At 44.9% G+C, this 17,083-nt stretch overlaps 1 protein-coding gene across 2 annotated transcripts in view; it reads left to right on the forward strand.

Moving 5' to 3' along the window:
* MAP1B (microtubule associated protein 1B) overlaps positions 1-17,083 on the forward strand; it is a 93,646-nt gene that overhangs the window by 55,351 nt on the left and 21,212 nt on the right. The window contains exons 1-3 of one of the 2 annotated variants that reach the window (XM_010974978.3): positions 10,357-10,543; positions 13,579-13,661; positions 16,077-16,217. In XM_010974978.3, coding sequence (XP_010973280.1) covers positions 16,086-16,217 — 132 coding nt within the window. In that variant the 5' untranslated portion in view covers positions 10,357-10,543; positions 13,579-13,661; positions 16,077-16,085. Of the gene's footprint in view, positions 1-10,356; positions 10,544-13,578; positions 13,662-16,076; positions 16,218-17,083 lie in introns of those variants that run through there. The other variant, XM_010974977.3, reaches the window with a different exon arrangement.

A 17,083-nucleotide genomic window follows, 5' to 3' on the forward strand; every position in this document is an offset into this window, starting at 1 on the left:
GCATCTATTCTAAGTGTATAAATACATAAAAATTAACCAAAAGAGAGTAATACGACATAGGAAGGTAGAGAGCGATTGTATGCATGCTAATTTTCTTATGAGAACCTGCTACTTCTCACAGAAGTTAAAATCTAGAGATTTTCTTAAGAGCAAGTTTTTGCAAAGTCCCCAATTTATTTTTTTAATTTTATTTTTTTAATTGAAGTGTAGTTGATTTACAATCTTAGTTTCAGATGTACAGCAAAGTAATTCAGTTATACATATAATACATAAATATGTGTGTTTTCAGATTCTTTTCCATTATAGCTTATTATTAAGAAATTGAATATTGTTCCCTGTGCTATATGGTAGGTCCTTGTTGTTTATCTATTTTATATATAGTAGTGTGTATCTGTTAATCCCAAACTGCTAATTTATCCCTCCCTCCACTTTCCCCTTTGGTAACTGTGGTTTGTTTTCTGTGTCCGTGAGTCTATTTCTGGTTTGTAAATAAAATTTGTATCTTTTTTTAGATTCTACATATAAGTGATATCATACTATATTTCCTTTCTCTCTCACTTCACTTACTATGATAATCTCTAGGTCCATCCACGTTGCTGAAAATGGCATTATTTCATTCTTTCTTATGGCCTAGTAGTATTCCATTATATATATATACCTCATCTCCTTTATCCAGTCGCCTGTCGATGGACATTTAGGTTGCTTCCATGTCTTGGCTAGTGTAAATAGTGCTGCTGTGAACATTGGGGTGCATGTGTCTTTTTCAATTAGAGTTTTCTCCAGATATATGCCCAGGAGTGGGATTGCTGGATCATATGGTAAGTCTGTTTTTAGTTTTTTAAGGAACCTCCATACTGTCCTTCATAGTCACTGCACCGATTTACATTTCTATCAACAGTGTAGGAGGGTTCCCTTTTCTCCACACCCTCTCTAGCATTTACTATTTGTAGAGTTTCTAGTGATGGCCATTCTGGCTGGTATGAGGTGATACCTCAATGTAGTCCAAAGACCCCGATTTGCCTACCTTCCTCCTTGAACTTTCCTAAACTGGAATTTCAGAGTCTTTCTTAAAAAATGATTGAAGAGGGTAGGATTTGCTTGACTGACTACCTTTTGGAATCACTTCTGCATCATAGGTTTCGGGCTTTTTTTTTCTAGGGGAGCTACCTCTGTTGGTTCAGAATACATTTACCAGTGCCTCAAAATGCCCCTTAGCCAGATTTGATTGAATCATGTCAAAAACAAATCTCTGCTAAGTAAACATGAATTACACGGTCCTGAATTTATTCCTTGTTTCCTACATGAAAATTTCCTAATTCTGCAGTTGTAGTCATCCAGCCACAATCTCCCACAGAAGGTCAGATGTGGTATGGGAACATGCAGGGGCACCCCATTCACAGTGACCTTGTGAAGACCTTGTAGTTGAATATAAAATCAAGATGAAATCTTCCTGATGATGCCCTATTGTAATTATTTAAGGAATCCTAAGGGGTGGCTAAATGACCAGAGGCAAAAAATGGTGCACTTGTGGAAAAAACAACACCTGACACTTTTGGATATTTTTTGGCCCTAATCACACAAAAAGAGCTAGATGGCATTTCCTTTTTATTTATATATAAATAAAGTTGAAGTTGTGATATATATATACACACACACACACAATGGAATACTGCTCAGCCATTAAAAAAAGGATGAAATAATGCCATTTGCAGCAACATGGATAGACCTGCAGACAGTCATACTAAGTGAATTAAGTCAGACAGAAAGACAAATTATCATATATCATTTATATGTGGAATCTAGAAAAGTGACAAATGAACTTATTTATACAACAGAAAGAGACTCACAGACATAGAAAACAAACTTATGGTTACCAAAGACGGAAGGGGTGGGGAGGGATAAACTGGGAGTTTGGAATTTGCAGATACAAACTACTCAGTGTAAAACAGATAAATAACAAGAACCTACTGTATAGCACAGGTAACTGTATTCAATATCTGGTAGTAACCTACAATGAAAAAGAATATATATATATATATATATAGATGTGTAACTATTTATTTATATATAGATGTATAACTGAATCACTATGCTGTACATCAGAAACTACCACAACATTGTAAATCAAATCAACTATACTTCAATTTAAAAAAAAAAAACGGATATGACCAGGGTTACTCACACCAGCTAGAACATAAGATGGAGTGTCCACCTTTCTGTTACTTGCTACAGATGGTGGCAGCTGAGGTACCACTTTAGCTGAGACCAACTCTCTGAGACCAACCAGGTCCCTTGAGCCTCATACTTCCTGGTCAGGATCTTGACCTTAAGCCCCTCCTGGCAGATCACCAAGCTGGTTGCTGTGCCTAGCCTGGCACTGTCACTGTGGGTAGCATTGCCCCCTTGGGACGTTACTGGGAAAAATCCCACTCATGCTGTTTCTCCCTGGTGCAGGGCTAAGCTCCCAAGGGATTGGTAATGATTAGATAGTAGATGTGATGTATGTTATGTCAGCTATTTGTATTTTTCTTTCTTTTTTTTTAATTTCCTTTTTAACAGCCAATACAGAAAGGACCAATTTAATTTTTGTTTTTAAGGCAGCTGGCTTAGAGGTTGAGTAGTGTGATGATTTGGTTTTGAATAGTAACAGATGAGGGTGAAAAGTCAACCGTTTCCCTGGATTTGATCAATGGCAGGAGTTTGATCGCAAATTAAATGTCAGATAAAACTGTCAAATGATTCTGAGAATTGATCCTTACTGGGAAAAGTTGTTTGAACCTTTATGATCACATTTGCTCTCAGAGGAAATAATTCTAGAGTCTGTTCAGACCTTAAGATAGTAATACATAAAAATGATGTGAGGATGATTTAAAATAAGGTCACTTATTAAGCTGATGGATAGCATGTTCAGCATCTATACTGTCTTGTTTCTCAAAGAAGGGGGCACAGACCCATCAGAATCACCTGAGAAATCACAGAAACGCGGAGTCCCAAGCCCCACCCACCCCTCCTGAATCAGACCGTGTGAGGGTGGGCCATGCACTTCTGCATTTTTATTAACTTCTCAGGTGACAGCAGGGAATATTACACTCTTAAGAACTGCCAGCCTACAGTCTTTTCCCCCCACCAGGCATATGTCTCCCAGACAGAAAATAAAGCCATGCCCATGGGCTAAGCAGTGTATCGCGGCAGTGAAATCATAGGTCAAAGTGAGTATGCTCTGGGTTGAATTTGCAAAGCAGGTGCTAGTTATTACTGGATTATGTAACGTCTTTGGAACATTCTACCTCGACTCTCCTCTGTGTGGAGGTGGTTTAAGTTTGTAAGTCAGGACAGCACTGCAGTTACAGGTCACCTTGGGCCGGGGGAGAAGGTGACCAGAGAAGACCATGCACCATCACTTCTCTCATGTTTTTCTCTGTCACCTTCACAAGCTCTTTCCTGCTTTTGGCCACACATGAAATAGTGGCATTTTCCCAAAACTGTTCTCAGCAAAAGGCTCTTTCTGTGTTCTCCAAGAGCATTACTTAAAATACGCTGGTGCCTCCCAGACCTGTGCTTCTGGTCCGCCTGTGGCCCAAGCATCAGATCCACGTCTCTGCCTGCCCACTGGACAGAGCCACCTGGCTCTCCCACAGGAGAGACGCCAGTCTCAGCAGTCCCTGAATCAAACTGTCTTTGGTCGTCCCTCCTCCCTTTTAAAATGACTTAATGGCTAAGAGCCTCGGCTTTGGACACTAACCACCCAGGTTTCCATCCTAGCTTCATTAATACTCCCTTGGGCTGTTGCTTAACTGCCCTCTGCCTCATTCTCCTCTTCTGTAAAGTGGGAGTAATGACTTTCTCATAGGGTTAATGTGCAGATTAAATGCGATAACTGCACATAAATAACTTAGATCAGTGCCTGACACCGGGCAGCTGTTCAATCTGTCTTAACCATTTTTATTATTCATTCCTTTATCAAATATTGATTGAGCTCCTACTGGGTATCAGACACTTCTCACTTACATCTCCCAAATTAGACGCTGTCAAAACTCCAGTGTCCCCATTAAACTCTCTTCCCTTTGGGGTAGGGATAGCATCCCATTCATGTTTTAATCTCAGTGCTAGTTTATGAAGGTAGCACTAATTTGCCCAAGTTAAACTTTAGAAAACTGTGTTCTCTAAGTAAGCCACGTTGTCCTAATAAACAGGGAATGTAACATTTCTTACAAAGGCAGGAAAAGAGCAGTAAGATTAAAAAACATTCTCTGAAACTTACTCTGATCTCAAGAAAGTGAGGTCTAATTGTTGAACCATAGGAAAATGTTATTTTTGAGTTAAAAAGTAACTGATATTGGCAACCTTATGGTTTAACATAATTCTTGGCAGGGTACTTGGCACATGGCAGGTACCCCTCAAAACAAAGAATTCCCAAACCTAGGTTCCAAATTCTGGGAGTACTCTATCGTATATGGAAGAAAATATAGCTCAGATAAACCTTATTTTTAAAAAGTAAGGATCTGGGCCTTGTGAACTCCTAAAACAATCTGAGAAGCATTGTGAGGCAGTGACAAGAGTAGGAGTCAGGATTCAGCTAGGCTTGATTTAAAACTGAGTTCAAAAGCTTATTTTATCTCTGTGATGCTGGATAAGACAGCTAACTCTTATTAAACAACCTGCTTCATCAGCTTCAATTTCCCCATCTGTAAAAAAGGAATAATTTTAACAGTTGATCTTTATGATGCTCTAACATGCAAATAAAAAGATTTTATAAACCATGAAGTACATCACAAATGAAAGGTAACGTTAGTATTTTAGCACATATCCCCAGATAGAATTGTCACAATGTGCGTAGGAATTGCCTTTTGCATCCGTTACAAACACAACTGTGACTGACCGCTGTGGCTTTCTCTCCTGTGGACGGAGGTGGGGGGTGGGGGGGGTGTCACCAGGGCTCCTTTGGGTCCCCCCATTCTGTGAGATGAGGAAATTCTGGTTCCTTCTACCACAGGACTGGCAAGTTCTTCTCGAGGCTCATGGGTAGGAGGTTTCCTCTCTGGCTGTTAGACCCTCCTTGCATCTTAGAAGCAGAAGGGACTCCTGTCTTGTGTATGAGGAGCAAATGTATTTTTCTTTGTCGGCAGCAGGTTTTGTTCAGAACAGGGTACTGAAACCCCCGACCTTGCTGTAGCCCAAAGGACCAGGTTCATAGACTTGCAACACCTTCATCAAAGTGTAAATGCATGAACACAGAGGAAAGTGCTTTGCAGATGGTAAAGTTGCTAGGTAGATGTTGATCTTTGTTTTTCACGAGACCTGGAGTTGGCTCCCCTGACAGGTTAATACATTGCCTTTCACTAGGTGTACTTTTTTGTTTTAGTGTGTCGCATCTGGACATTTTTAAAGAAACAACCTTCAGGTTATCACCCTTAGCTGGTGCCAACTTTGGGCGCTACAGTGTCTCTTTAGATGTCCTCCAGAAAGTCAGGCTTCTAGCAACACCATCTATGAGATTTATTTCTACTTCTTTTAGCCAGGGCATAAGATAGGGATGTCTTTCTTCCACTGTCTCCCACTTCTAACCCTTGATAGCCTGGTTTCTCATTCCTCTGCCTTGAGACCTTTAAAAAGGGGGAGTGGGAGAAGGGAAGAAGAGAACCTAGGAGAAGAGGGGTCGGACAAAGCCCCGCAGAGAGAGGGTGCGCTAAGAACCCTGCAAAAGGAATCAGGCTGGTTGCCCACTGGCATCCCGTTTCCCCACGGCCTGAGCTCCTCGTGTGAGCAGCCAGAGCAGGATGGGATGGAAATGCAGGCGGTTCCTTCTGCCCCCAGGAACGAGAGGACCTGCCTGGCACTCGAAGGTTCGGTTTGCCTGCATCTGTGTGCCGTGAACACATTTGGGACAAGGAGGGAGCTTGGAAGTCTGGTTGGTTTGGGCTGTTTGCTTATCTGGGCATCTAAAGGTCAGGGAAACATAACGCATAAGATGGCAGAGAACCTAGGAGAAGGATGGGGTGGAAGAACTAGCAGACACATGAAAAACCAAACCAAATGATAACAAAAAAGAAACAGTTCAGTCCAGGAAATGTAGAGGAAAAATAGGTATAAATTCAGATTCTATAATAACTAAATTCTCTGTAACAACAAAAGATATTTAAGTCTTTTTTTTTTAAAAAAATCCCAAGCAATGATCAACTTACTTAAATTAAAAAAAAAATAGGAAGTCTCCTGAACTTATTTATAATGTAACTTGAGTTCTCTAGAACACACAAACGAACACTGACAATTTAGAGAACGGTATAACATTCCGGAACACACATCAGAGTTGAAACAAATGCAGAAACAAACAAACAAAATATTTCCAACAGAAAAGAAATGCCATTTCCAGGAATAGCAGGGGAAAGGTGGGAGAGAACTGGGCTCTGATTGTTCAGCAGAAACAAAGAGGGAATTGGCCTTGTGGTGTGTGTGGGAGGCCAGCTTGCCGGCTGGAGGGTGAATGATTGAGCAGGCGTTGGCTGACCAGTGGCTGACCCAGGCTGCATGTTTACCTCATACAAAGGAGAATCTTGGCATCACAACTTGAAAACCTTTATTTTGGATGAGGTGGATTAGGAGAAAATAATAATGTCACAGCCTTGGCCATGAGTGGCTGCATGGCGTGTGACACGGGTCCTAGTCCTGCGCTCCTATACTGTGTGGCCTTGGGCAAGTCACCAGACCTTGGAACTTTGGTCCATGAAGAGGGGCAAAGACCGTTTACATCACAGGAGTGTTGTGACGATTAAACAAGGCACTACCCCAAATAACAAAATGCTTTAGAAACTCTGAAGCCCTCTACGTGCCAAAGGGTTTACCGCTGCATTCTTGTGATGGGCTCTCCCATGATCAGAGTTGGATGTTCTCACTTCCATGTATTTGCCTCATATTTAGGTATTTTTTGATCCAGGTGGGACAGCATGAAGCGTACGGAAGGTGCTTCCGCACGTGTGTGACCTGAAAACCAGCCTGCAGGGCTGGGTTATGCTTCTGCCGTCTTCCCACCTGTGTTCCCCATTGCCTCTGGGACACTCAGCCTAGAAAGGGTCCCCACTTCCCAGCCCCAGGCTGAGAGCTGCAAGAGCTGAGAGATAAAGAGTTGATTTTTTTTTTTAATTGAAGTATAGTTGATTTACAGTGTTGTGTTAATTTCTGGTATACAGCATAGTGACTCATTTATATATATATATTCCTTTTCATATTCTTTTTCATTATAGGCCATTACAAGGTATTGAATATAGTTCCCTGTGCTGTACAGTAGGAGTCTGGGATTTGTGGATACCAACTACTATACATAAAGTAGATAAACAAAAGATAAGGAGTTGATTTTGATGTGTGAGGGCCCTGGGGAATCAGCTCCCTCCAGCGGCAGGAGGTTACTTCCCTGGGGAGGGAATCTGTCATCTCTGTCCTGCGCTGACGCTGTTGGTCTTTGGGGACTGTGGGATCAGGAGATACAGTCTCCCAGCACCTTTGTTTTTTCAAGGGCGCCTCAGTGGGCAGGGCTAGGGGCTGAGTTCTTTCCCTGCCCCGTGTTCACCTTCTTCCTCTGGGCTGAGGTGACTTCTTACTCCAAGAAACCAGGGGAGGCTCTGGCTCTGTTAGGTGGGCTCCTGAGCCCTCCTCCTGGATCGTCCTCTGAGCCCTTGTGCTGGGGCACCTGGGAGGGACTCTGCTCACTGCGTCCTCACAGAAGCACTGTGACCATGGAACCCATGTCCACCCTTTCTCTCTCTGTTTCCCCTCTTAGCAGCGACGAGGTGGGAGCACAGGAGCACAGGGAGGACCATCAGAGGCTCCTGGGAACCCATCCTGTGCTGCTTGTGCAGCCCCCTGACTTGCTCCTCCTTTCCTCCCTCTGAGAAGGCAGCCTGGCCGACACCTTCCCGCCACTCAGGCCGGGCCTCGGCCTGCTCTGTGCCCTGGTGTCAGTCAAGAGGGATGGAAGGACTTCTGTGAGGCCGCTGGGAGGAAGAGTCACTAGAAAGCGGCTGATGCAGGCATCCCCCTCCCTCCACACCAGCTGCCTTTCCCTTCAAACTTCTCTTAGCACATTTGCTTTATTATGTGGATTCCTGCAGAAAGGAGGCCTGGACATTATAAAAAGTTGCTATTAAAGGCTGCTGGAAGACCTGTTGGTAATTAACTTTTAGTTCCTGCACTGAGTACCATTTGCTTCTTGCTTTCATAGCTAAATTTTACCCTGGGGGCTGTTTTTTGCACATAGGGGTTGGAGGTGAGAGGTTTCCTCTTCAAAAATCCACTTTGGTGAAGAGGTAGAGTTGGAGAACTCTGATTGCTTTCATTTTTTCTGTCTTTCCTCCCTACTTCCCTTCCCTCTGTGGAGAACAGACTTTGACCTTGAGACATTCTGTGCTTGTGGCCTACCAAACCCTACTTCTGGCTAAATGATCCTAGGCCTTCTTTACCCCGTGCATTTCCCTTTCTAACTCTAGAATCTTCTTTAACCCTAAGATTTCTGCTGCTTCACACTGGATGTTTTTCTAGTGCTGGATCATGTATAAAATTACTTTTCCAAAGAGTACACTCTGGTTTTCAACAGGGCAGGGGCCAGAGGACCTGGTGGGTGAAGACAAGGCAGCAGCAGGAACCAGGGGGCAGGTGGGCCGACGGCGCTTGTGCACAGACGTCCGACTCTGACTCCATCCTGGTTACCGGTCCATCCGTATCAGGGAGTCAGGACCCGCTTCACCTTAACCGTTCAGTACTGAATAGATATGGAAGCTTCCTTTATTTTTCAATACCCACTTCTAGATTGTGTTTGCAAGTGTGTGTTTGTTCTTCAAGAAAAACAAGGGGTAGGGATAAAGTTCTGGACTGTGGTCATTAATGGAAATGGAAATTACACATTCACCTTCAAGACATGCATTTATCGGCCTTTTAAAGATGATTTAAAAGCTTTTAGCATTACTAGTTATTCTTTTCATCACGGGTTTTCTCCCGTCTCTTGATGCTTCTGCACCTGGGGCCCAGAATTCTCTCCTTTGCACTTGCCTGTCTGACTAAGCAGCTGCCTGCCTGGGCTGAGACCCTTGCTGGTGTTGCTGGGACCCCAGCAGAGACGCTGCCGCCTCCCGGGCCACTGCGTCTTGGGGCTGACGTGCGTGGGAGCGGAGGGCCAGCTGTGTGCAGGCTAGAAGGCTCTGAGTTGTATGGGGCTTGGTTATAGCTGTGCATCAGGAGTGGGTGTTTTTCAATTTAGCCATGGTCGGCCCCTTCCAAAACCAGGAGACAGCCTGTGTGTTGTGTGTGTGTGTGTGTGTGTGTGTGTGTGTGTGTGTGTGTGTGTGTCTTTAGATGAATAATAAATTAAACTCTGTGGAGAAGAGACCTTTTAAGCATCATAATAATTGTATACCTAGAAAATAACATTGTTTTCAGAGATTTAAAAGTCACCTGGATATAGTAAAACATAAACTAGTAGAACAGTCCAATCTTAAAAACCACATAGATTGAGTTAATCTGTCAGATTTTCAATAATTAAAAAAAGCCCAACAATAACTGAGAAGTATAGGCTTGTGTGAGTTTCAGGCACAGCCTTCTGGAGTGCACGGACAAAAGTCTCATTGTGTGCGCGGGCCCTGCCGCTCCAGGGGTCCCCAGACCTTCCTCTTTTGATTCCAGGGTGAAGCAGACCCCTTTCTGTCACATAACAGCGCCCTCCCTGCCGCCCAGGACTGAGCCTCACAACTGTCCCTGAGTTCTGTGGGGAAGCCCTCAAAGGCTCTTTCTTGCCAAAGGAGTGAGGGGCACAGTCGGTCCATCTCAAGCCCCTACGTTTGCTTCCCCCAGACCAGTGCTGAGGAGACTTGGCTATTCATCAGGGCCGCCTCATGGGTTCCCTGTGAGCTGTTTCTGGAGAATGCAGGCTACAATGGTAAAGAGAGAGGCTGCGACTGTGTTGTCTTTCTTTCCTGGGAACTTCTTTTCTGAAGCAACTGAATGAGACCTTTGCAGGCGAGGGTGGTGGCCTCTCCTTCATAATGCCTGGCCTGTTTCCCAGTGTGAAACATTCCCCAAATATGCGACTTTGTGAGCGTCCCAGCAGCCTGAGCCCGGAGCCGCCTGCCGCCAGGAGAGCTGGCATCCCACCGGGAGGCGGGGGTTGGGGCAGGGCGCACCAGCCCCTCTTGCAGCCCTGGCTTTGCCAGATGCCAGGAAGGCCCGGCCCCTGGTTACATCGTTCGGGGCGAGAATCTGGCCAACAGTTGGCCGTGACAAGAGCTTGAAGCTTCTCTCTCTTTAAATCCCCTCCTTTATTCAAATTCAATCCTATAAAAAGGCTTTTGTTCACGGAGCAGCCATGGTATCTGGGTGCACGTCTGTGTCACTGCTGTCAGTATTTCCAAAGATGGAGAGAAAAAACATCTTTGGTTGAATTCCTGAGCAAACAGGTCCAAAAACTGACTTGGAAGGAGTAGAGGTAAACGGCAGCTGTCACATGGCATTTGTTTTGTTTGCAAGTGATGAAGCCAAAGAGGAAAGGAAGTTCTTGAGGATGGTAAGAATCCCCTTCTGGGGCCTGGACAGCAGGCATCCTTGCTGCGTGTCTGGGGGAGGGGTGCTGGGCTGCCGTGCTTGGACAGGTGCGGTGTGTGGGGTCTGGGCGCTGTGTAGGTCACTTAGGAGAGAAAAGAGCTCTGAGGAGGGAGCCACTTCTGCGTACCTCGCTCAGTCTACTTCTGAGGTTCCTAAAGGATAAGCACGACCACAGTCTTACCCTGGCCTTGTGCTCCCTGAGTCTTTGTGGGTTGAAAACAGTCACATCAAAAGTACGATCAAGGAAATGAACATTCATTTCTCCTTAGTCTTAAGCTTCTGCTTAATTTTGTCTCAATGCAGTGGCTTTGAAGCTCCTTAAGTCTTTGTTTCAAGGAGGCCACTGATGGAGGGACCTAGAAAAGGAATGGTTTTCTATGTTTTGCTGATTGTCTTTTTATCATTTGCTTATTCAGTTTGATGTTCTTTTGCTTTAGCTTGAAATGCACATGCTTGTCAAAAGCAAAACCGACTAAGCCAAAAAGCCACATCCAGTAAATTACAGACTTCGGCATTCACAGTAAATTAACGTTCTTTCCCATGGCTTAGTGGAATTATTTTTCTTGAGGCTGAGTCCTCTGCTGTTCAAACTGTATGACATTGTTCTATTTGGAGTTTCTTCATTTTCAGGCATTTGGAGTAAAATACTATATACTTTCCCTCAATTTTACCTTCTTTTATGTGGGTGTTCTGCCAACTTTGCTTTTTTTGTTTTCTTCTTTTTGCCAATATCCTTCTCTTAATGCTTTCTGGCCTCTTGCTTCTTTACGCATATCTCTGATTTTATTCCTTTGGATTTTTCCCAAGCTCTCCTTTGGCATTCAACGTCTGTACTGTGTCTGTTTTGCCAAATCCGGGTCCACAGAGCAGTGAAGTGGAGGACTCGAGAGCCTGGGTGAAGGTCCTGGCTTGACCACTTCCAGTTGTGTGACTTGGGGCTGGTTAGTTCTTGTCTATACACTTTATTGTCCTCAACAGTAAAAGGGGACATTTGTGGTACCTGTGTCATAGAGCTGTTCTAGGAATTAAGTGAGTTATTCCTTCTGAGGTGCTTGGAACAGTGCCTGACACCATTATTGTTTAGTTTGGGTTTCTTCCATTTCTTACATGGGTTTACTGATACATATTAACTATTAAGAAAGATAAGACAATGGAGGAAAATGGGCTTGTCAATGCGATGGTGTTAAGTATTTCAGCATATTCTGTTTCTGTAGTACGTCTGGTCCTTGATGATATAAAGAAAAAAAAAGCCCTCACTAAAGCTGCCTTCTTTTTTTCTTAACATCTTTGTTGAGATACAATTCACATGCCATACAATTCACCCATTTAAAGTGTGCTATTCAACAGTTTTTGATACATTGCGGTATTAATTTAAAAAAATTTCTAGTAAAATACGTATAAGAACCATAAAATTTGCCATTTCAACCATTACTAGATGTACACAGTTCAGTGGTATTAATTATATTCACAGTGTCTTCCAACATCACCAGTATTTCCAAAACTTTTTCGTCACCCCAAAGAGGAAGTCAGTACCCATTAAGCAGTAACTCCCCATTCTCTCTCCCTCAGCCTCTGGTAATCTCTCATCTGCTCTCTGACTCTATGAACTAGTCTATTTGAGGTAGTTCATGGAAGTGGAATCATACAGCAATTGTCCTTTAGTGTCTGGCTTATTTTACTTGGCATAGTGTTTTCAAAGTTCATGTTGATGCATGTAGCAGAATTCACTCCTTTTTTATGGCCAAATAATATTCCGTTGTATGGATAGTACCATATTTTGTTTACCCATCAGTGAACACCTGGGTTGTCCCCAACTTTTGACTATTGTGAATACCGCTGCCGTGAACATCGGCATACAAGTATCATTTCCAGTCCCTACTTTCAGCCCAGCTAAAAGTGGAATTGCTAGGCCATACAGAAATTCTGTTTTAGCTTTATGAAGAACGATTTTCTTGGCAAGCGGTTGCTTTTTGGAATTCTCTCTTGTATTCTCTCCTTTGGTGTCTGTCTCCCTCAGATTCCAGTTCCTCCTGTTACCAGAGTTTCATTGTCCTTCCAACCATGTGTCTCTCCCCGGCCCCCGGCCTGTCTGAGGGGCACCCTGCTGCCCTGTCCCTCGCCCACTGGCAGAGCAAGTATCACCACTCTGGCCACACATCTGCCTGGTCACTTGCACCTCGTCTGAGTGGGGAGAAGCTTGTAGAAAGTCGTCCGTGGGCCTCAGTCGACTCTGGCTGGAGGCTGTTTCAGCCATAAGATGTTCCTTTCAGGTGTAGGGAGCCAGGGATGAGGAGCCAAAAGCCCCGCAGAATGTCAGCCATCCTTAGACAGGCTCCTTCCTCCTCGCAGCACCTTGCTTTCCTGTTTTCCATCAACTGTGCTTGTCTTTAGGGGGTAATGTGGCCACTGTGTCCAGAGGGAGAGTTGTTCCCCCCTCTTCATTTGCTCACAGGACCTGCACTTTTTTGTGAGCAAGTGAATGAATCAATGAATACCCCAACAGACTGTAAGCCCGCCTCAGACACATTCTGGTTGTTGGGCTAATTGTTAGCTGGGGTTTCTGGATGTCATTCATTTCACAATAGGGCTCCTAATTAATCTGAGCACCGGCCTCACCAGAAGAAAGGCCGATAGGGAGAAACATCCCCAATTACCATGAGAAAGGAAGTGTTGAGAGCCCTGTCGAGTTTTCCTGGCATCCACCCCTTGTCTCAGATGAAAACCCGCCCTTAACGCTCAGAGGCAGCCTGGTGATCAACTGTGACAACCAGAGGGTTGTGAGAGCCCACGGGGCTGGGACCACACAGACCCAGCTCTGGGAGGAGCCCGCTGGGGCCAGCCACTCCCGTTCAGTAACACCAGTTGTGTTTCCCAGGACAGTGTGGAGAGTCCTGGTGCCCTGGGTGGCAACGCCTCTGCTGTCCCAGAAGCAGGTGGGCGGTTTTAATCCGGAAAAGCTAAAGGTCTCCTCTTTTGTCTGTGTTTTTGTGCCTGCAGGACAAAAGATCCTGCATCACCGAAGTGACGTTTTAGAAACAGTGGTCCTGATCAACCCCTCAGATGAAGCAGTCAGCACTGAGGTAAGCACCTGGCTCCACGGGCTCAGGCAGGGCCTCACACAGTGGATGGAGACCCAGGGGGCTGGGGCAGGTGGCGCGAGGGACAAGGGAGAGACGTTCTGGGTCCAAGATGCTTCCTGGTCAGTGGCTGCTTCTCTGCATCCGTACCACCCTAGACTGTCCCTTTCAATAAGGACAGAGTGGAGGATGCTGGCCAGAACTGGAGGGTTTTGCAGAGGCAAGGGGGTGTGGAATGTCGGATAGACATGGATGGTGTGTTGCTGGGATGGCGTCCGGCTGGGATGGAGCAGGAGAAATAGACTCTGAGCCCTCAGGCTGAGACATACATGACCCAAATTTGGAGAAAAATGGCTTCCCAGATGCAAGCCTCCTTCAGAGCCATCCTGCCCACCCCCTTATCGCTGTAAAAGGATAGCAAAGGGTCAGAGGCATGGCCTGGGTTCTGCCACTTAGATGGTGGCCTTGGGCAGGCAATTTACTGTCTCTTCATCTCAGTTTCCACCTCTGTGAAATGGAGACCATAATAGCGCCTCCATTTAACATTGTGCCTAGAAGCGTCAAGTGCTTAGAACAGAGCATGGCACACGACAGCTGAAATCTAAATGCTGGCTGTTCTTCTTCTTAATATTTTACTAGCACCATATGAAATTGTTGCCAGAGGGAGTGGTTATTTCAGAGCCTACTGTTTTAGGAACCAGGCTGACACTGAGAATCCCTGGTCACCCAGGCCAGGAGCATTGATGCATCTTCATTTCCCACTGTTTTTATTGCTGTTTGGTACCTTTGAGATTGAGCTACTTCTTAGGATATTAGACATTAGAATAGCCACATGGCCGGGGGCCTCCATTATCCATAGCATCTCTTCTGCCCATGCTGAGCATCTCTGTGGCTATAGCTTGTTTTTAAAAATTGAGATGGAATTCACACACCATAAAATCCACCTTTTTAAAGTATGCAATTCATTGGGTTTTGGTATATTCACAGTATTATGTAACTATCATCACTATTTAATTCCTGAACATGTCCATCACCCTCTAAAAACCCCAAGCCCATTAGCAGTCATTTGGTCTCTCCCCACTGCCCCAACCATTGGCAACCATTAATGTACTTTTTGCCTCTATGGATTTTCCTATTCTGAATATTTTCAGATAATAGAGTAATACAATATATGGCTTCATTTATTTCACTTTACATAATGTTTTCAATGGTCATCCACAGTGTAGCCTGTATCAGTACTTTATTCCCTTTTATAGAATACTGTTCCATCGTGTGTGTACACTTTTGTTTATCCATTTGCCGGTTGGTACACATTGGGGTTGCGTCCACTTCTTGGCTCTCATCATGTAGCCTGTTTTGATCCCACTTGTCTGCTCCGGATCAGCAGGACCTCTTAAACAATCCATGAAGGCACAAGGTTGCAGCAAGTGGTGGGCTAGCGATCTCTGTGGCCAACAGAATCAGGAAGTAAATACAACTTGAGAAAAGCTGAAGGATGAATATATGTGCAGGCAGATTGCCTCGAACAGCTGTGAGAAATGGAGAAGGAAAAAATAAGGAATTTCTTTAAGGAACCCAGGCTCGCCTGTGGAGCATATGGGGCTGGACCAGTTGCTTTGGTACATGTGTGTTTCCTCGGTCAGACTGTGGCGTTCTTGGGCAGGGGTAATGTCCTGTTTACTGTGCATCCCTCCCTTAGTGCTGAGCATGGTGCCTGGCAGTCAGTTTGTGCTGAACTGAGCTGGGCCCAAATGAACACCTTGGTGCTTGGAGTGGTGTTTCTGCTGAAGGACAGGCTGGCTCTCTGCCACTTAAAGAACAGAGCTCTTTTGTGCAAACCATTTACAACTCTATTTAAAAGATTCCCAATCAGGACAGCCTTTTGTTTATGTTCAAGTTCAATGTTAGGCACCTAGCTGATCCCACTGGAGACTGCTCTTGGAGCTGTGTGTTTGGTGTATGGTTTGGAAGGAAAGGGGTCCTGGGTGGGAGGGGCTGACCTGGACCCTAGTTGGAACCCTGTTTCCTGAGGCAGCAGTTGGGGGACCTGGACTGTACTTGGTGAGTCAGCCTGTGAGATTTTCGTGGCTCCCAGACCACATGCTGCTAGCAGACACGGCTGTGGAACAAATGATCACCAGCTGTGGAGACTGCTTTGAAAAAGACAAAGAAACTAAGGGGAGAAAGTCAACTCCTGCTACTATGGTGGTTCTAGCCCATCTTGGAAGATAGCATTCATGGGCAGCTGATGACCACAGTCATTGGCCCTGTCCAACACCCCAGGGGAAATTTGAGTACTGGGGAATGGATGATTTTTGCAGGTAAGAAACTTCAAGTGCTCCAAGGGCCAGCTCTGTGCTGAAGGCGGGCTGTCGGGGCTCCCCATGGCTCACATCCTGCTCCTTTGCTTTGTTTTAGGTGCGCTTAATGATCACAGACGCCGCCCGACACAAGCTGCTCGTGCTGACTGGGCAGTGCTTTGAAAATACCGGAGAGCTCATTCTGCAGTCCGGCTCTTTCTCCTTCCAGAACTTCATAGAGATTTTTACCGATCAAGAGGTAAGCTCTGTCTGGTAGTATTCAAGCTTCACAGTTGCTTGGTTATTGTTGTGGCCTTAGGCTCCTCTTTGAAAGTGCTCGCGGGAGCCCGGAGAAGGGAAGGGGCTGTCACACTGAAATAGCGCAACTGCGTGACCCAGCGTACCGTGGTTCTGTGGTTCAGCACCAGGAGGATTTCAAGCACTCATCTGTAATTAATTGCAACCATTCTGAATGTGCCCGAGACACAGATGGAGGAGGGGTTGGAATAGCCAGCAATTTACAGATGGGAAAGATGCTGGAGAAACTTGAAGTGACAGAGTCCAAAAGAAAGCCCAGGTTGCCTGTTGTCTGAAAGAATACTCCCAAGATCTCTTGGATTTGGGTTAGGATTTAACTGCCTTAATCTCTTTCAGTACACGTGCTTACTTTTCCTGGTCTAATTATTTCTGATTTCTCTTACTTTTAATGCCTGATCCCAGTGTTTGAACTGGGCTGCTTAACAGCCCAAGAAAGGGAGGCATGTAGGAAAATGGGATGTGCCATGCCCCAAGAAAAAGATAGTTAAAGTTGCCGAACCAAAGCCTGATCTTTAATATTTTTAATGAATAGTTTATTCAAGGATGATGCACTTGAAGCATTGAAAATTCTGTGATGTTAGTGGTCTTTGGATAGAATCAGAGCAGAGATGTTTAATTTGGTTATTTCTGCTTGAGACTTGATCCCGTTGGGAAACATCTTTCCAAAATCACGTGCCTCTTTCATTTTGCTTATTCGTTTATAGTTGACAGCCACAATTCAGAGCTGTCACCTCCGCAGACTGGGCCTGACAGATTTTCCATATGCAGAGGTTGAGGGATGAGCTGACAGGATGGGCTACCACCGTA

This window comes from Camelus dromedarius, chromosome 3, assembly GCF_036321535.1.
Source record: "Camelus dromedarius isolate mCamDro1 chromosome 3, mCamDro1.pat, whole genome shotgun sequence".
In the NCBI taxonomy this organism is placed as follows: domain Eukaryota; kingdom Metazoa; phylum Chordata; class Mammalia; order Artiodactyla; family Camelidae; genus Camelus; species Camelus dromedarius.